The sequence below is a fragment of the Scyliorhinus torazame genome, chromosome 6, assembly GCF_047496885.1.
Source record: "Scyliorhinus torazame isolate Kashiwa2021f chromosome 6, sScyTor2.1, whole genome shotgun sequence".
Classification (NCBI taxonomy): Eukaryota; Metazoa; Chordata; class Chondrichthyes; order Carcharhiniformes; family Scyliorhinidae; genus Scyliorhinus; species Scyliorhinus torazame.
The window spans coordinates 178,112,207-178,130,163 of record NC_092712.1 but is presented as its reverse complement, the minus strand read 5'-3'; the positions used below and the strand labels follow the sequence as shown (position 1 = coordinate 178,130,163).

The following is a 17,957-nucleotide window of genomic DNA, read 5'->3' as shown; positions in this document are numbered from 1 at the left end:
GAGGAACTGCCAGGGCTGGCAGAGCCAGATGATGCAGGGACAGCCGGGGCTCGAACCAGCTGCCCCTCCATCCCAAGGTGAATCCCAGAGCTCTTTAGGCACCGAGCGGAAGGAGCGGGCGCTGAGTGCCAACTTGGACCTGTCCCATGGAGCGGCAATGGTGGCGACCAGCTCCCCCGGGTTCCACCCCTCTGATGAGGCTGCGTCTCGGGGTCAGCACACGGGACATGGCGGCATGGCCTTAGAGCCCCCAGAGGACGCCTACCAGGGGCATCAAAGGCCACGGGATGAGTTAAGCAGCTGGCTACTCCCACCTCTGATGTGTGTCCTGTAGCGGAAGAGCTAGGAGAGAAAAGCACATCGAGGATCACTGAGGGCACCGGGGGAGAGGGTGGGGGGAGTAGGTAGGGGCTGGGGAGGGAACAGGGCCGTGGGGGTTGATGGGGTGGGGACAACACTATCGGGAGAGTGGGGACTTGGATTACACATTAAACACCCTTGTGCACAACCATTATGATGCCTCTGTTACTTTCTTCTGCAATGTGGGCTGATCTTCGATCCCTTGGCCCATCTCTCCAGGCATCTCCCCCTCCCCGTGGCAACCACCAACCCTCCGGCCATGGACATGTTCCCAACCCCTGGGTGTTTCAATGTTGGCTGATGCGTGTGTGGTGTTGCCTCCTGCAGTGTTCAGGCATAATGTTCAGGGATCAAGGTGTGATTGGGTGCTAGGCAATAATTCCCACATTCTACGTGGCCCGCCCACCCAAGGGGGCGTATGAAGTGCTCACTTTAACCACGATTGTCAATTCCCCACTCTCCCGATGGTGCATTCAGCGCACGGCCAGAGGTCTCAGCAGTTGCTGAGGGTTATGGGTGATCGGTGGGGCAGACAGGCGGGGACAAAGGTTGCCCCCAGAATGGGGACACATGATTCAAGGGTTGGCATGGTGGTGCACGAGCAATTGATCCCCGGTTGCCACCCCAGACCCCCCACCCTCCCATGGCAGCCCACTCGTGTGGAGGGTTGGAGGGTTCCCCACCCAAGCCGAGCACTCGGGTGGCAAACCCAGTGTTCCCGGGCTCTTTGCCTGTGAGCAAAGATGGCTACTCACCATCTCGGCTCCCCACAGAAACCCTTCCGCCAGGTTCACATTTTTCAAAAGGAATATTAATCGGCAACAGCGTGACCTCTGAATGACAGGAGGCCGTTGGATATGGGGTGGCTCTCGTTAATTGTATGGAAATAGGGCTTAAGTGGTGATAATTGGCTTCTCGCCACACTACGGTGAGATCCTGATTTCGCCTACGGGAGCAGGCTGGTTGCATCGCAAACTGTTTGGCACATGGCGCGGTTCTCGTTTTTGGCCTCTCCTGCTATTCGCCGGCCTTATTTCGCGGGAGCGAGAGCCTAACGAGGCCTGAGAATCACGTCCCTTAAATTCAGAGAATCAACAGAGTCAATTAATTTTAAAAATATGGAATGCAAAAGCTAGTCACAGTAGTGATGACCATGAAACAATCATTAATTGTTATAAAAACCCACTAATGTCCTTTCAGAAGGAAATCTATCATTGCTGGCCTAAATATGAGTCTAGACCCACAGCAATGCGGTTCAGTCTTAACTGCTCTCACAGTCAATTAGGGATGGGTAACAGATGTTACCCAGGGCAGCACGGTAGCATTGTGGATAGCACAATTGCTTCACAGCTCCAGGGTCCCAGGTTCGATTCCGGCTTGGGTCACTGTCTGTGCGGAGTCTGCACATTCTCCCCGTTTGTGCGTGGGTTTCCTCCGGGTGCTCCGGTTTCCTCCCACAGTCAAAAGATCTGCGGGTTAGGTGGATTGGCCATGATAAATTGCCCTTAGTGTCTAAAATTACCCTTAGTGTTGGGTGGGGTTACTGGGTTATGGGGATAGGGTGGAGGTGTGGACCTTGGGTAGGGTGCTCTCTCCAAGAGCCGGTGCAGACTCGATGGGCCGAATGGCCTCCTTCTGCACTGTAAATCCTATGATCTATGTTGGCCTTGCCAGTGACACACACATTCCAGCAAAGAATTCAGAAAAAGACTTGAGGTTGATTTTTACTGCTAAGCAAGGTCAGCAGTGAGTTGGCCATCTGTCTCACACCCTGTTCCATTTTCCTTCAGTAGTGTTGTAGGAATGTTGAGGCATTAAACTAAAGGCCCCTCTGCCCACTCATGTGGAAGAGTTGATTGGGAACTGTTGACTAGCGGAAGTTTTCCTGGTGCCCTGGCATATGTTTATCCCTCAATCAGTGTCAGTAAAACAGATACCTGCTTATTTAGATCGTTGTTATTCATGGGATCTTGCTATGTGCAATTTGGCTGACATGTTTATCCAAATTACAATAATGACCAAACTTCAACAATGCATTTCATTACATACAAAATATTTTGTGATGCCCTGGGGTATAAAAGACTATTTTTGTGGAAGCACTTTTTTGTTGTTGGCTATGTGTTTGTCTTGGTGCCAACCACATGGGTTACAATGGTCTCCTCTGTTGCTGTTTAATCCTATTCTTGCCAAACACAAAAAACAGTTTCCATAAGGCAGAAGAGAGAATCACAGTAAGAGTAAACATGAGGCACCATTCAGCAACAAATTACAGAGTGACATTGACAATATCTGTGAATCCAAACTCCCCATCAAACTGGCATGGAGGAAAAGTACAAAAGGGAGGGGCAGGTTTTAAGAATTTAAATTCTGATTGCTGTTTTTTGTCACTGAGGTTCATTATCATCATAAAGTCATCAACCCAATGCCATAAGTCAAAATCATTAACTGCTCTAACTATGACTTAATTATAGCTAATGGCCTTCCAACTGGGATAAACATTAATCACTTCATCATGGCAGAAGCAAATGATCATCAGTCATTATTGATTGATTATGTAGTGACAGTTTTGATTTTGTAAGTGATTTTACACTATTCTATTTGTGACCTTTTGAACCATAGAGTTGTTTATGATGACAGTTGCAGAAATGGAGACAGAGGGTTTGTTAACCTAACCTTTCCCTGATGATCATGGGGCAGTAATAGGCTCAAAATGGGTTCATAGAATTCACAGTGCAGAAGAAGGCCAATCGGTCCATTGAGTCTGCACCAGCCCCTGAAAAGAGCACCCTATCTAAGCCCACACCTCCACCCTATCGCCGTAACCCAGTAATCCCACCCAACTTTTCTTTTTGGACACTAAGAGCAACTTAGCATGGTCAATCCACCTAACCTGCGCATCTTTGGACTGTGAGAGGAAACCGGAGGACCTGGGGGAATCCCACACAGACACGGGGAGAACGTGCAGACTCCGCACAGACAGTGACCCAAGTGGGAATTGAACCTTAGAAGTGACAGTGCTAAACACTGTGCTACTGTGCTGCTCATAAATTAGGGTTAAGGAATCTGATTGCCTCATTAAAGCCTACGATGCACCTGCTCCATTTTGAAAGGGCCTTTCACTGGATGTCCAACGTGCTTGCCCAATTTAGGTGATGGTCCATTTTAATATGGAAATTAGGGTTCTAAACAGGACTCCAATTGCCATTTCTGGTCTGTGCTCATCTCCACTGGTTTTGGAACCAAAAATGGCACAGCACAGCCAAGTTACGTTTTGAGTTATTTTTGTGGACCACAGGAAGAGAATGGAGCCAACAAAGATATTATGGGGCACTGCCAACCTAGGTCTCTGCTCTCTGCAATAATAATCTCCTTCCCCAGAACCTACTTCACCAGGGACCACCCTGGTTGAACCTTTAGGTCTCAATCCAACAAGATGCATTATATTTGGCACTGTACAGTCTATTTAAGTGACGTTTTGGCTACAATCCATGGCCAAATAATGTCCTTTCATAGTGGTTTGCCCAAAAAGTCAAAATAGACCACAGTACTCTTGCTGTAAGTAGCAAGAAACGTCTCCCAGAAAAGAGGGTTCCTCTAACTGAGAATGGTGAAGGTACAAATGGAGAACCCAGGTTGGTGGAATTTAGCATTTGGTTATCATTTCGCAGGCAGATTATTCAGCTCAGAAATAAAGGTCAGTAATGCAGTTTAAGCAATACTAGACTGGAAGGACCCTCACCTAACCTAGGGGATTATCTGCCACGAGATCCATAAAAATGTTGGGCTGCAACGTGCCCAACCAAAAGATGACTCTGGACTCAATGTTCAGTTCGTCAACTTTAAATTTTTCCTCCATTTTAAACTCCCCCTTTCTTTCTTTTTAATATTCCATACATGCATTGCCTCAATGCAAAACACCCCTCTCCCCCTCTCACACCAGGCCATCTGTTTTTGTTCTTAAAGTTGAGACTTTTTGCTGCAGTGTCTACATTCTCCCTCCTTTCAGTCTAACAAAGGGTCTAGGAATCTAAAAGTTAACTCTGTTTTCTCTCCTGATAGATAGATGCTGGCAAACCTGCTGAGTTTTTCCAGCATCCTCTGTTCTTGTTTCACACATTCTTGTTTTGTTGAGTCACATATATTCAGCACTATTGTAGCTCGTGTAATATTGAGCCATTTCCAATAGTACAGATTACACTCTTCTCATGGAAAAGGTTCAATAATCTAAAAGTGCACAATTGCATAGAAGCAAAACTTGTATCAGGACAATACAGTGAAACCACACAAGGCTTGTAATTAATATAGGGCCATTTTGTCTTTTCCATGTGTATGAAATTGGAAAAGAAGGAAAAAACCCTTTCTGAAGGATGGAACTCTGCTTCTAGATAACAGAAACTTGTGTTTAAATGGGAAATTCTATCAAAACTGAAGTCAGAGCAAAGAGAGGGGGGTTGGTGAGAGAGGAGATGTAGTTAACTGGGGCGAGATTCTCCGACCCCCTGCCGGGTCGGAGAATCGCCGGGGGCTGGCGGGAATCCCGCCCCCACCGGTTGCCGAATTCCCTGGCACCTGATATTCGGCGGGGGCGGGAATCGGGCTGCGCCGGTGGCGCCCCCCCCCCCCCCCCCCCCCCCGGCGATTCTCCGGCCCGGATGGGCCGAAGTCCCGCTGCTAGAATGCCTGTCCCGCCGGCGTGAATTAAACCACCTCTCTTACCGGCGGGACCAGGCGACGCAGGCAGGCTCCGGGGTCCTGGGATCCCGCAGGGCGATCTGGCCCCGAAGGGGTGCCCCCACGGTGGCCTGGGCCGCGATCGGGGCCCACCGATCCGTGGGCGGGCCTGTGACGTGGGGGCACTCTTTTCCTTCCGCCTTCGCCACGGTCTCCACCAAGGCGGAGGCGGAAGAGACCCCCTCCACTGCGCATGCGTGGGGATGCCGTGAGCGGCCGCTAACGCTCCCGCGCATGCGCCGCCTGACAATGTCAGTTTCGCGCCAGCTGGCGGGGCACCAAAGGCCTTTCCCGCCAAGTGGCGGGGCGGAAATCAGTCAGGCGCGGGCCTAGCCCCTCAATGTTCGGGCTTGGCCCCTCAAGATGCGGAGGATTCCGCACCTTTGGGGCGGCGCGATGCTGGACTGATTTTGCGCCGTTTTTGGCGCAGTCGGCGGACATCGCGCTGATTACGGAGAATTTTGCCCCTGATCTCTGTTTTTATAACCACACTTCAAACTCATTTTTCAAAGCAGTCAATAACAGTTCATCTTGAAGGTAGTTTGTGGTAACAGGCAGCACAGTGGTATCCAGTCAGGAGGGAGTTGCCTGGTAGTCCTCAACATCGACTCTGGAACCCATGAAGTCTCATGGCTTCAGGTTAAACATGGGCACAGAAACCTTCTGCTGATTACCATGTACCAGCTACCATCAACTGATGAATCAGTACTCCTCCATGTTAAACACCACTTGGAAGAAACACTGAAGGCGGCAAGGGCGCAGGACATGCTCTGGGTGGGGGACTTCAATGACCATCACCAAGAATGGCTCAGTAGTACCACCACAAACTGAGCTGGCCAGGTCCTAAAGGACATAGCTGCTAGACTGGCACTGCAACAGGCGGTGAAGGAACCAACAAGAAGGAAAAACATACTTGACCTCATCCTCACCAATCTGCCTGCTGCAGATGCATCTGTCCATGACAGTATTGGTAGAAGTGACCACCACACAGTCCTTGTGGAGACAAAGTCACATATTCATATTGAGGATACGCTCCATCATGCTGTGTGGCACTACTGTCATGCCATATGGGGTAGACTTCGAACAGGTCTAGTAACTCAAGGCTGGGCATCTATGAGGCACTGTGGGCCATCAACAGCAGCAGAATTGTATTAAACCACAATATGCAAGCCCATGGCCTGGCATATCCCCCACTCTACCATTACCACCAAGCCAGGGGATCAACCCTGGTTCAATGAAGAGTGCAGAAGAGCATGCCAGGAGCAACATCTGGCATACCGAAAAATGAGATGTCAACCTGGTGAAGATACAACACAGGACCACTTATGTGCCAAACAGCATAAGCAGCAAGTAAAAGACAGGGCTAAGCGATTCCACAATGAACGCATCAAATCTAAGCTCTGCAGTCCTGCCACATCCAACCGTGAACGGTGGTGGACAATTAAACAACTCATTGGAGGAGAAGGCTTCACATATTCCCATCCTCAATGATGGAGGACCCAGCACATATGTGCAAAAGACAAGGCTGAGGCATTCGCAACCATCTTTAGCCAGAGGTGCCAAGCAGATGACCCAGCATCACAGATGTCAGTCTTCAGCCAAAATGATTCACTCCATGTGATATTAAGAAACGACTGAAGGCACCGGATACTACAAAGGATATGAGCCCTGACAATGTCCCAGCAATAGTACTGAAGACTTGTTCTCCAGAACTTTCCGCACCTCTAGCCAAGTTGTTCCAGTACAGCTACAGCACTGGCAACTACCCAGCAATGTGAAGAATCCCCAGATGTGCCCTGTACACAAGAAACTGGTCAAATCCAACCCAGCCAATTACCGCCCTATCAGTCTACTCTCCATCATCAGCAAAGTGATGGAAGGAGTCATCAACAGTGCCATCAAGCAGCACATACTCAACAATAACCTGCTCACGGACACTCAGTTTGGGTTCTACCAGGGTCACTCAGTCCTGACCTCATTACAGCCTTGGTTCAAACATGGACAAAGAGCTGAATGCCAGAGATGAGATGAAAGTGACTGCCCTTGACATCAAGGCAGCATTTGACCGAGTATGGCATCAAGGAGCCCGAGCTAAACTGGAGTCAATTGGAATCAGGGGGGAAACTCTCCGCTCGTTGGAGTCATACCTTGCACAAAGGAAGATGGTTGTGGTGGTTGGAGGTCAATCATCTCAACTCCAGGAATCACTGCAGGAGTTCCTCAGTGTAGTCTTCTAGGCCCAACCATCTTCAGCTGCTTTATCAATGACCTCCCTTCCATCATAAGGTTAGAAATGGGGATGTTTGCGGATGACTGCACAATGTTCAGCACCATTCGCAAATCCTCAGATAATGAAGCAGTCTATGTCCAAATGCAGCAAGACCTGGACAATATCCAGGCTTGGGCTGACAAGCGGCAAGTTACATTCGCGCCACACAAGTGTCAGGAAAATGACCATCTCCTGCAAGAGAGAATCTAACCACCGCGCCTTGACATTCAATGGCATTGCCATTGCTGAATCCCCCACAATCAACATCCTGGGGGTTACCATTGATCAGAAACTGAACTGGACTAGCCACATTAATACTGTGGCTACCAGGGCAGGTCAAAGGCTAGGAATCCGAGTAACTCACCTCCTGACCCCCCAAAGCCTGTCCACCATCTACAAGGCACAAGTCACGAGTGTAATGGAATACTCTCCACTTGCCTGGATGAGTGCAGCTCCAACAACACTCAAGAAGCTCAACACTATCCAGGACAAAGCAGCCCGCTTGATTGCTCCCCCTTCTACAAACATTCAAACCCTCCACCACCGACGAACAGTGGCAACCGTGTGTACCATCTACAAGATGCTCTGCAGTAACTCACCTTGGCAAGACCTTGACAACATCTTCCAAACCCACGAAGACTACCATCTAGAAGGACAAGAGCAGCAGATACCTGTGAACCCCACCACCTGGAGGTTCCCATCCAAGTCACTCACCACCATGACTTGGAAATAAATCACCGCTCCTTCATCATTGTTGGGGCAACATCCTGGAACACCCTCCCATCAGCACAGTGGTGTACCTACACCTCCAGGACTGCAGCGGTTCAAGAAGGCAACTCACCACCACCATCTGAAGGGCAACTAGGGATGGGCAATAAATGCTGGCCTAAGCAGCGACACCCGCATCCCGTAAATTAATTTTTTTTAAAGTATGGGTTGGCCCAGTACAATATTGGGTCTGCAGAAGCAGCAAGGACCATGTTACATTGTAATAGCATTTACTCAGCTTCCACTATCTGCCATCTGAGAAAACGTATGGACCATGAAATTGTTGACTTGACCCAATGATCAATGCTGCCAGCTGGGGCAGATGTAGCTGCAGATGACCTCATTACACCCAAACAAGTGAAAGGGTAAACCACCCAGGGTTTCCATAGTTCATCACATTACAGCAATCCTTTTTTCATTTTACATTTAAAAATTATTATAAATAAATTTAGAGTACCCAATTATTTTTTTCCGATTAAAGGGCAATTTAGCGTGTCCAATCCACCTACCCTGCACATCATTTTGAGTTGTGGGGGTAAGACCCACGCAGACACAGGGAGAATGTGCAAACTCCACATGGACAGTTACCCAGAGCCGTGATCAAACCCGGGTCTTGATGCCATGAGGCAGCAGTGCTAACCACTGTGCTGCCCTCCAATACAGCAATCCTGTTGGAAATACATTCACGTGGACTTCAGATAAACACAAGATGGAGAATTTTCCGCACGTCCCCGCAGCGTATTTCCTGGTGGTAGGAGGTGGCCTGTCATTGGCCGACAGCCAAGTCTTCTGGTCTCAGTGCTGTCAATGGGATTTCCCATTGAATCCATGTCCTGCCACAGGATTCCTGGTGACGGTGGTTCACCGTCGGTGGGACTGGAAGGTCTCACTGGCAAGATCAGGCAGAAAATTCCACGCTCCCATGATCTGGATTAATGACCATACAACCAAAGAGCCTCAAATGAGACACTCGAGGCTGATTAAAAAGAATAACCAGTTGAATTAGATCCTGCAGTGTTTCTGTGGAAGTGTACCACAGTACAAGCCACCACTTCCAGAAAAGCAAGGACCAGGTGGAGGAGAATTGAACCTTAGACCTGCACCAAAGCAGAGTCTCAAATTGAATGGCATTGTTATAATGTAGCTCCCAGACCATTGTTCTCCAAATTTCTCATGACACAGTCATTTTATGTCAGCGCATATACATACATGTCCTCAAACACATTTTCACTTTCTATGTTTCACATGAGATTGTGAGTTACCTCTGTCTTTCCAGAACCATCATCCACCATGTTATGATTTGCAGCCATCTGCGGGGAGGTGTGCAGCTTTGAAGCATCAAATTTGACCTGCTTGATTTTTGCAATTGTCTCAGTGATGTACACTTTTCCAAATCCCTCGCTTTGACCTTTGTCTTTCCAATTTTTAAAGAACTGTTTGAAGATTGGAGTCTCTCCTCCTTCAGGAAGTACTTGAATCTGCAGTGGAAAACAAAGCTTTACATTGACGCTGTCGTAAATTAAGACACAATGGTAGCAGGAATTCTACAAGACTTTATGATCTATTTTGGTGTTCGCATTTTTGATTGTCCCTCTCCGCATAGCAGCTGGAAGAATGTCAACTGCACAGGTCCTGAAATGCAGGTGGTGTACTCCACTTAATATGGACAACCTGATAAACTAAATATCAACTGCTGATAAAACAGCAATGGCTTCTGTGCCAACCAAACGTATTAATTTGTGTACAAAGTTTGTCGGTTTGTTTAGACTTTAATAAGAATTTGTACAGGCAAACTAGCTTACATTAATGCTCTTGGTATTTTATGTGCAACTAAAGTTTTCCAGATATCTTTGAACCAATTCAAGAACCTTCTTCGAAATTTATGACTGGATTTTTTTTGGTGATTAATTTACATTAATAGCCTCTAGATATACTATTCTCACAAAAGGAGACATTCTCAATGAATCTACTTGATGAAAACCTTTCATAATTTTAAAGACCTCTATTAGGTCAACCTTCAGTCACCTTTCTTCAAGAGAAAAGAGACCCATTGTGTCAATTCTTTCTTGATATGCATACCGGAGCATCCCTGGTATTATTCTTGTAAATGTTCTGTGCACCACATCCAGTGCCTCTATATCATTTTTATAACATGGCAATCAAAACTGCACACAGTACTCCAAGTGTAGTTTAATAAAAGTTTATTACTGAGCATAAAGATAGCATAACTTCCCGACATTCTAATTCTCAACCGTCCAGAAATAAATCCCAGTTCTGGATTTTTGCGGAATTGTGGGGACTCCATACCTTGGCCAAAATGGTGAGTGGACCCAAAAGTGGCATTCCCATTTCCAACGATTGTATTTTGCCAATTGGGGAAGGGGCTAGGACATCATTATAAATGGGAAAAACCCAAACCCAGCTGGGCTGTTTGAGCACAATGCTGAGTTCAAACGTACCTAATTTTCACTGGAGCAAGGTCCGATTCCCACAGTGCATGACTTATGATTTTTAAGAATAGATGTCAATGATCACAAAAAGTGAAAAAGGAACTATCAAGCTGTTGAGTTATTTAAACCCCCTGATCTTTAATGTTTCAAAAAAGACTGCTCTGCCTCTGAGTTGAAAAAAATCCAATGCTTTTAGTTTTAATAGCTGTTTGTTGACATAACCATAAGGGATATCATTATAATATTACTACTTCTTAACTGCTTCCACAGGCTATCATCATCACAGTGGGGACTGTATGTTCACAGTTTGACTGATAGCTCGAAGAGGTTATTAAGAGGTTAGCTCTTTTTGATGCAGGGCTATGAATACAAATGTTTATTTGGTATAAGGAATTAAACACTCGAGGGGATTTAAATGTATTGAATGGGCATTCATGAATTGAGTTTTTTATATATATAGTGAAATCTGTAATAGATATTTAGAACTTAATTTTATTTCATCTCAGCATTGCTCCTGTGGTCTGACCCTGGTGGATATTGGATGAGTTAGCATGGAGAGTTCAAGGAAATGGGTGGTGCCTTGGAGGCATGTGTTGGTGTGTGCTAGCACTAAGTTAGCACAGGGTCTATAAGTTGGCATGGAGAGGAGTTGGTGGTGAGACAAGCATGGGGAGTCAGTAGAAGGGAATTTATTGATATGGAGGTTGTGAGAGGTAATTGGAGGGTGGGTGCAGCAGCATGGGTCGGCCTCAGCTAACATGGAAAGGACTTCGGGAGTGGGTTGGGTTCAGGGGCACTACATGGTGAAAGCCAGAAGGCTAATATTTAACCACACAACTGGGATAAACTCTCAGACAATAGAGCCGGGCCTGTTAATCAGTTTGTCTCAACACTCGGCAACACCTATGGCTGCCTCCGAATTGTTTCCAACTCCAGCATGCACCGGATTGGAAGATCCTGCCACCAGCCAATGGCGGGCGGGGCCGTGTCCGTCACCATAAAATATGCTGCGGTGAGGGGGGGGGGAGAGAAAAATTCCCTCTCCTTTTTTAGTCCTATTATGGGGCACACTATTGAAGACCTTTTGAAAATCTAGATAAATTACATCTAGTGCACAACACTGTGTGCTTCACCTGATGTCTATGTTTACGTATTTACATTGTATATTTATCGTATGTCCTATGGAACGATCTGTCTGAACTGATACCAGAACAATACTTCTCACTGTACCTCAGTACACGTGACAATAAATCCAAATCTATTAACATACTCTGTTATCTTTACAAAAATTCAATAAGATTGGTCAAACAGGATTAGCCCTTTTTGAAGACCATGCTGACTATTCATTATTTTCTACGTGTTCTTCTATTCTCTCCTTTGGTGAGGATTTCATGATACTGCCTATTATCAAAATCTATTGGCTAAACATTGAGAAGTCATTTAAAAAAAACCAGAATATGTTGTAGATAATTTTACGTTAACAGGAAATTGAACATTTTGTTCACTGTTGCCACCCAACATAATTGTAAAGAATTCCACATAAGGTGTACAACATGGTTAAATGCAGAGTGAGGTGTCTTATCATCTGCCCCAGTACTAAGTGTCAATGTCAGCTGTTGATGTTTATTACCTACTGTGCCACTGTGGCGTTGCTCATTATTTTTACAATGTTAACGGAATGGTGACCTTTCTGAGTGTGTCCTAATTTAATAGCAACTTGGGCAGAATTATGGAGAACCAAGTTGCCCGAACTCACTTGAACCTTTACACTGGTACATTATGGACATTCTAAAGTTTTGAATTTGAATCAAAGCCAGGTCTTGATCAGCAAGCGTGCAGATCAAAGAATCGGTGACAAAGAGCACCACACCTGACTGGCAGCGCTTGCACTCCTGACTTTATGACCCAGAAAATGGGAGTTCCAAAAATTGGGTTTCTCCAATCTATGTTGCTGTCCAACTGGGCTCTGTACAGGTTCTCTGGCAATCTATCCCACTGACACTTGACCGATCATACCACTAAGTCACAATTTCATTTTGAAAATAAGTGGAAAATCATGGGCGAGATTCTGCGACCCCCCGCCGGGTCGGAGAATCGCCGGGGGCTGGCTTGAATCCCGCCCCCGCCGGTTGCCGAATTCTCCACCACCGGATATTCGGCGGGGGCGGGAATCGCGCCGCGCCGGTTGGCTGCCCCCCCCCCCCCCCCCCCGCGATTCTCCGGCCCAAATGGGCCGAAGTCCCGCCGCTAAAATGCCTGTCCCGCCGGCGTAAATTAAACCACCTACCTTACCGGCGGGACAAGGCAGCACGGGTGGGCTCCGGGGTCCTGGGGGGGGGGGGCGCAGGGCGATCTGGCCCCGGGGGGGTGCCCCCACGGTGGCCTGGCCCGCGATCGGGGCCCACCGATCCGCGGGCGGGCCTGTGCCGTGGGGGCACTCTTTCCCTTCCGCCTTCGCCACGGTCTCCACCATGGGGGAGGCGGAAGAGACTCCCTCCACTGCGGATGTGCGGGAATGCCGTCAGCGGCCATTGACGCTCACGCACATGCGCCACCCGGAGATGTCATTTCCGCGCCAGCTGGCGGGGCACCAAAGGCCTTTTACGCCAGCTGGCGGGGCGGAAATTTGTCCGGCGCCGGCCTAGCTCCTCAAGGTTGGGGCTCGCCCCCAAAGCTTTGGGGCGGCGCGATGCCCGACTGATTTGCGCCATTTTGGGCGGCAGTCGGCGGACATCGCGCCGATACCGGAGAATTTCGCCCCATAGATTTTTCTGCACCAGAATGAATGATTTACTACTTACTAAACAAGCATACTACAACCCAAATTGAAAAGCAAATCATCATCAAACCAAAATTCTTTCACAAATTAAATCTAACAAATCTAATTAAATATATAAATTCTATATTCTGAAGTTAAAAGTATCATCTGACATTGTAAAATATTTGTATGAATGTTATTCCACAGTCCATTGTACATCTGTACAATACAAGTATTATTTTGGTCATTAGACTTATTTCCTTCGCATGAGATGAGGAAAAGTAGAAGGCAGAAGTAATTGTTTAAATTTCTTCCAATGATTGAACTGACAGTGATTAATTGTGAACCCCAGGCACAAATATGCATTAGCTTGTCAACTTGACCAGGGTAGAGTTGACTGAAGGCGATATAGCTTTTTTCTGTTCGGTGTAATTTATAACTTCTACTTGATTTTAGCTAAAACTATATTAAACAGACAAGTTGGCTGGCAAGTAGACTGTTTAGCTATTGGGAAGTTGTCTTGTCTTTTTCAGTACAAGGGATGCAGTGGAAAGATACTTTGAAAAGGCACTGACAAGGTTAAACTCGTTTTGGGTAACATCATTCATTGCTTTCAACCAAACAATAAACACATCCCAAGCACTTATTGTAGCATATTCTGTTCCTTATGTAACAAAACATCTTAGTCTCATTTGAAAATATCCTACCTGGCTATTGGGTGGGTAATTCATTTGTTTAATGAATCCTTCAGCAGTCTTCATAGCTGCCTTTCTCTCATTGGGGTTTGCATTTTTACCTAAACACCAAAATATTACCTCAGTTAGGATTAGCAAGGATCACATTACATTTGTATTTGTTTCCATTTACATTTCAGTAATAAGTTGACACAAATTTATTATTTGAATATTTGTTAGGCTTGTCATATTCACTGAAATGTTGCATCCTTTCTTTGATTAGGCATTCCTTACCTTCATTTGCTTCAAGTTGCAAAGCTTGGTGGATTCTCAGCTGTGCTTGGGGATCCTGCAAGAGTTCAACTCACGAAAAACACACACCTCATCAGCACAGAGCAGGGATACATTTCCCAAAGATTGTGTTGTGACATTGGAAAAAACCGCACCAACTCTGTACCCCCATCCACAGCCTCCCCACCCCCCACCACCCCAACTCACCAAGTGAAGAATCCACCCTGGATTCTTGGATTGGTCCGTGTTTTATCCGTGAGCCATGGGAACATAGGAACATAGGAATTAGGAGCAGAAGTAGGCAATTCATCCCTTCGAACCTGCTCCGTCATTCAATCAGATCGCAGCTGATCTCTTCCTGGTCTTAAAGCCACCTCCCTACCTGTTCCCCATTTCCCTTTAACCCATTTTTAAAATCAGAAATATATGTATCTCCCTCTTAAAACCATTTAATGATTCGGACTCCACTGTACTATGGCAGCGAATTCCACAACATCACCACCCTCTTCAGAGCACCCCACGTACTCCCCGCATTGGAGATCTCTACTGCCTCCCGAAAATACATAAGGCCAACACACCAGGCCGCCCTATCGTTTCAGGCAATGGGAGCTTGTGTGAGAACCTCTCGGGCTACACCGAGGGCATCTTGAAACCCATCGTACAAGGTACGCCCAGCTTCTGTCGCGACACGACGGACTTCCTACAGAAACTCAGCAACCATGGACCAGTTGAACCAATCACAATGGACGTCTCGGCACTCTACACCAGCATTCCCCATGACGACGGCATTGCTGCAACAGCCTCAGTACCCAACACCGACAACTGCCAATCTCCAGATGCAATTCTGCAACTCATCCGCTTCATTCTGGATCACAACGTCTTCACCTTCGACAACAAGTTCTTCATCCAGACGCACGGAGCAGCCATGGGGACCAAATTCACACCCCAATACGCCAACATCTTCATGCACAAGTTTGAACAGGACCTACTCACCGCACAGGACCTTCAACCGACGTTATACACCAGATACATCGATGACATTTTTTTCCTTTGTACCCACGGCGAAGAATCACTGAAACGACTGCACGATGACATTAATAAGTTCCATCCAACCATCAGACTCACCATGGACTACTCTCCAAAATCAGTTGCATTCTTGGACACACTCGTCTCCATCAAGGACGGTCACCTCAGCACTTCACTTTACCGCAAACCCACGGATAACCTCACGATGCTCCACTTCTCCAGCTTCCACCCTAAACACATTAAAGAAGCCATCCCCTATGGACAAGCTCGCCGTATACACAGGATCTGCTCAGACGAGGAGGAGCGTAACAGACATCTACAGACGTTGAAAGATGCCCTCGTACGAACGGGATATGGCACTCGACTCATCGATCGACAGTTCCAACGCGCCACAGCGAAAAACCGCACCGACCTCCTCAGAAGACAAACATGGGACACAACCGACAGAATACCCTTCGTCCAGTACTTCCCCGGAGCGGAGAAACTACGTCATCTTCTTCACAGCCTTCAACACGTCATTGATGACGATGAACATCTTGCCAAGGTCATCCCCACACCCCCACTACTTGCCTTCAAACAACCGCGCAACCTCAAACAAACCATTGTTCGCAGCAAACTACCCAGTCTTCAGAACAGTGACCACGACACCACACAACCCTGCCATGGCAATCTCTGCAAGACGTGCCAGATCATCGACATGGATACCACCATTACACGTGAGAACACCACCCACCAGGTACGCGGTACATACTCGTGCGACTTGGCCAACGTTGTCTACCTCATACGCTGCAGGAAAGGATGTCCCGAAGCGTGGTACATTGGCGAGACCATGCAGATGCTGCGACAACGAATGAACGGACATCGCGCAACAATCACCAGGCAGGAATGTTCCCTTCCAGTCGGGGAACACTTCAGCAGTCAAGGGCATTCAGCCTCTGATCTCTGGGTAAGCGTTCTCCAAGGCGGCCTTCAGGACGCGCGACAACACAGAATCGCCGAGCAGAAACCTATAGCCAAGTTCCGCACACATGAGTGCGGCCTCAACTGGGACCTGGGATTCATGTCGCATTACATTCATCCCCCTACCATCTGGCCTGCAAAATCCTACCAACTGTCCTGGCTTGATACAATTCACACCTCTTTAACCTGGGGTTACCCCATCTCTGGATCTGTAAAGATTTAATCACCTGCTAATGGTCGTATTCCAAGCATTGTTTGGCATCTTTGAATTTGTCTCTATATATGTTTCTGGAACATATCTCGTCATACACCAGAGGAAGGAGCAGCGCTCCGAAAGCTAGTGACATCGAAACAAACCTGTTGGACTTTAACCTGGTGTTGTAAGACTTCATACTGTCCTCATCTCAGTGTTATATCTACTGCCTCTCAACCTATAAATGTGACCTCTTGCTCTAGTTTGCCCCAGAAGGTGGAACATTTGTCTACAGTTACTTTATCAACCCCATTTAGTATTATATATACCTCAATCAGATCCCCTCTCATACTTCTAAACCCCAGAGAGTATAAGCCAAACTGTTTAATCTCTCTTCATACATCAACACCTTCATCCCCGGAATCAATCTGGTAAACCTCCTCTGAACTGCCTCCAATGCCGCCACATCCTTCCTCAAATAAGGAGACCAAAACTGGATACAGTACTCCAGATGTGGTCTCACCAACATGCTATACAATTGCAACAGTACTTCTCTACTTTTCTACTCTAGTCCTTTTGCAATAAATGATAACATTTCATTTGCCTTCTTATTCCATTTTGCACCTGCACACAAACATTCCGCGATTTATGAACAAAGACATCCAGATCCCTCTGCCCAGAAGCATTTTGAATCTGCTTTCCATTTAAATATTTTTCCTGACTATTTTCTTGGCCAAACTTATCCACATTAGACTCCATCTGCCAAATTTTGGCCCATTCTCCTAGCTATCTATATCTGACTGTAAAATCTGTATCTCCTCTTCACTGCCTGCTTCCCCTTGGTACCATCCACAAATTTTGCTGTGTTACACTCTGTCCCTGCATGCAGATAATTTATATAGATTGTAAACAGTTGAGGTTCGAGGATTGACCCCTGCGGCACCCCACTAGTTACAGTTCACCAGCCGGTGAAGGACCCATTTAAACTGACCCTCTGCTTCCTGTCAGTCAGCCAATCCTCAATCCAATCTGGTATTCTACCCCCAATTCCCCTGCAATCTCACCTTCTGGATCAACCTTTTATGCGGCATCTTGTCAAATGCCTTCTGGAAGTCTAGATATACCACATCTACAGGTTCCCCATTATCCACCTTGCACGTTATGTCCTCAAAGAACTCGAGCGAGTTTGTCAGCATGATTTACCCTTCATAAAACCATGCTGACAATGGTAGGTTGAGCTTTTTCTTTCCAAATTTTCAGCCATCGCCTCCTTAATGATTGATTCCAGCAACTTCCCCCAAGGTCAAGCTAACCGGTCTATAGCTTCCTACTCTTTGCCTCTCTCCCTTTTTCAATAGCGGAGTTATATTAGTATGTTTCCAATCCACTGGGATCTTTCCAGAATCCAGGCAATTGTGAAATATCATAACCAATGCATCCACATCGCTGCTGCTACCTACTTTAATACCCTAAGGTG

General features: G+C 46.9%; 1 protein-coding gene across 2 annotated transcripts in view; it reads right to left on the bottom strand.

Annotated features, from left to right (window-relative positions):
* scin (scinderin) overlaps window positions 1-17,957 on the bottom strand; it is a 231,649-nt gene that overhangs the window by 86,593 nt on the left and 127,099 nt on the right. For both annotated transcript variants that reach the window (XM_072509136.1, XM_072509137.1), the window contains 2 exons: window positions 14,044-14,132; window positions 9,391-9,606 (listed from right to left, as the gene is read on the bottom strand). In XM_072509136.1, the coding sequence (XP_072365237.1) occupies window positions 9,391-9,606; window positions 14,044-14,132 (305 nt within the window). The remainder of the gene's footprint in view (window positions 1-9,390; window positions 9,607-14,043; window positions 14,133-17,957) is intronic.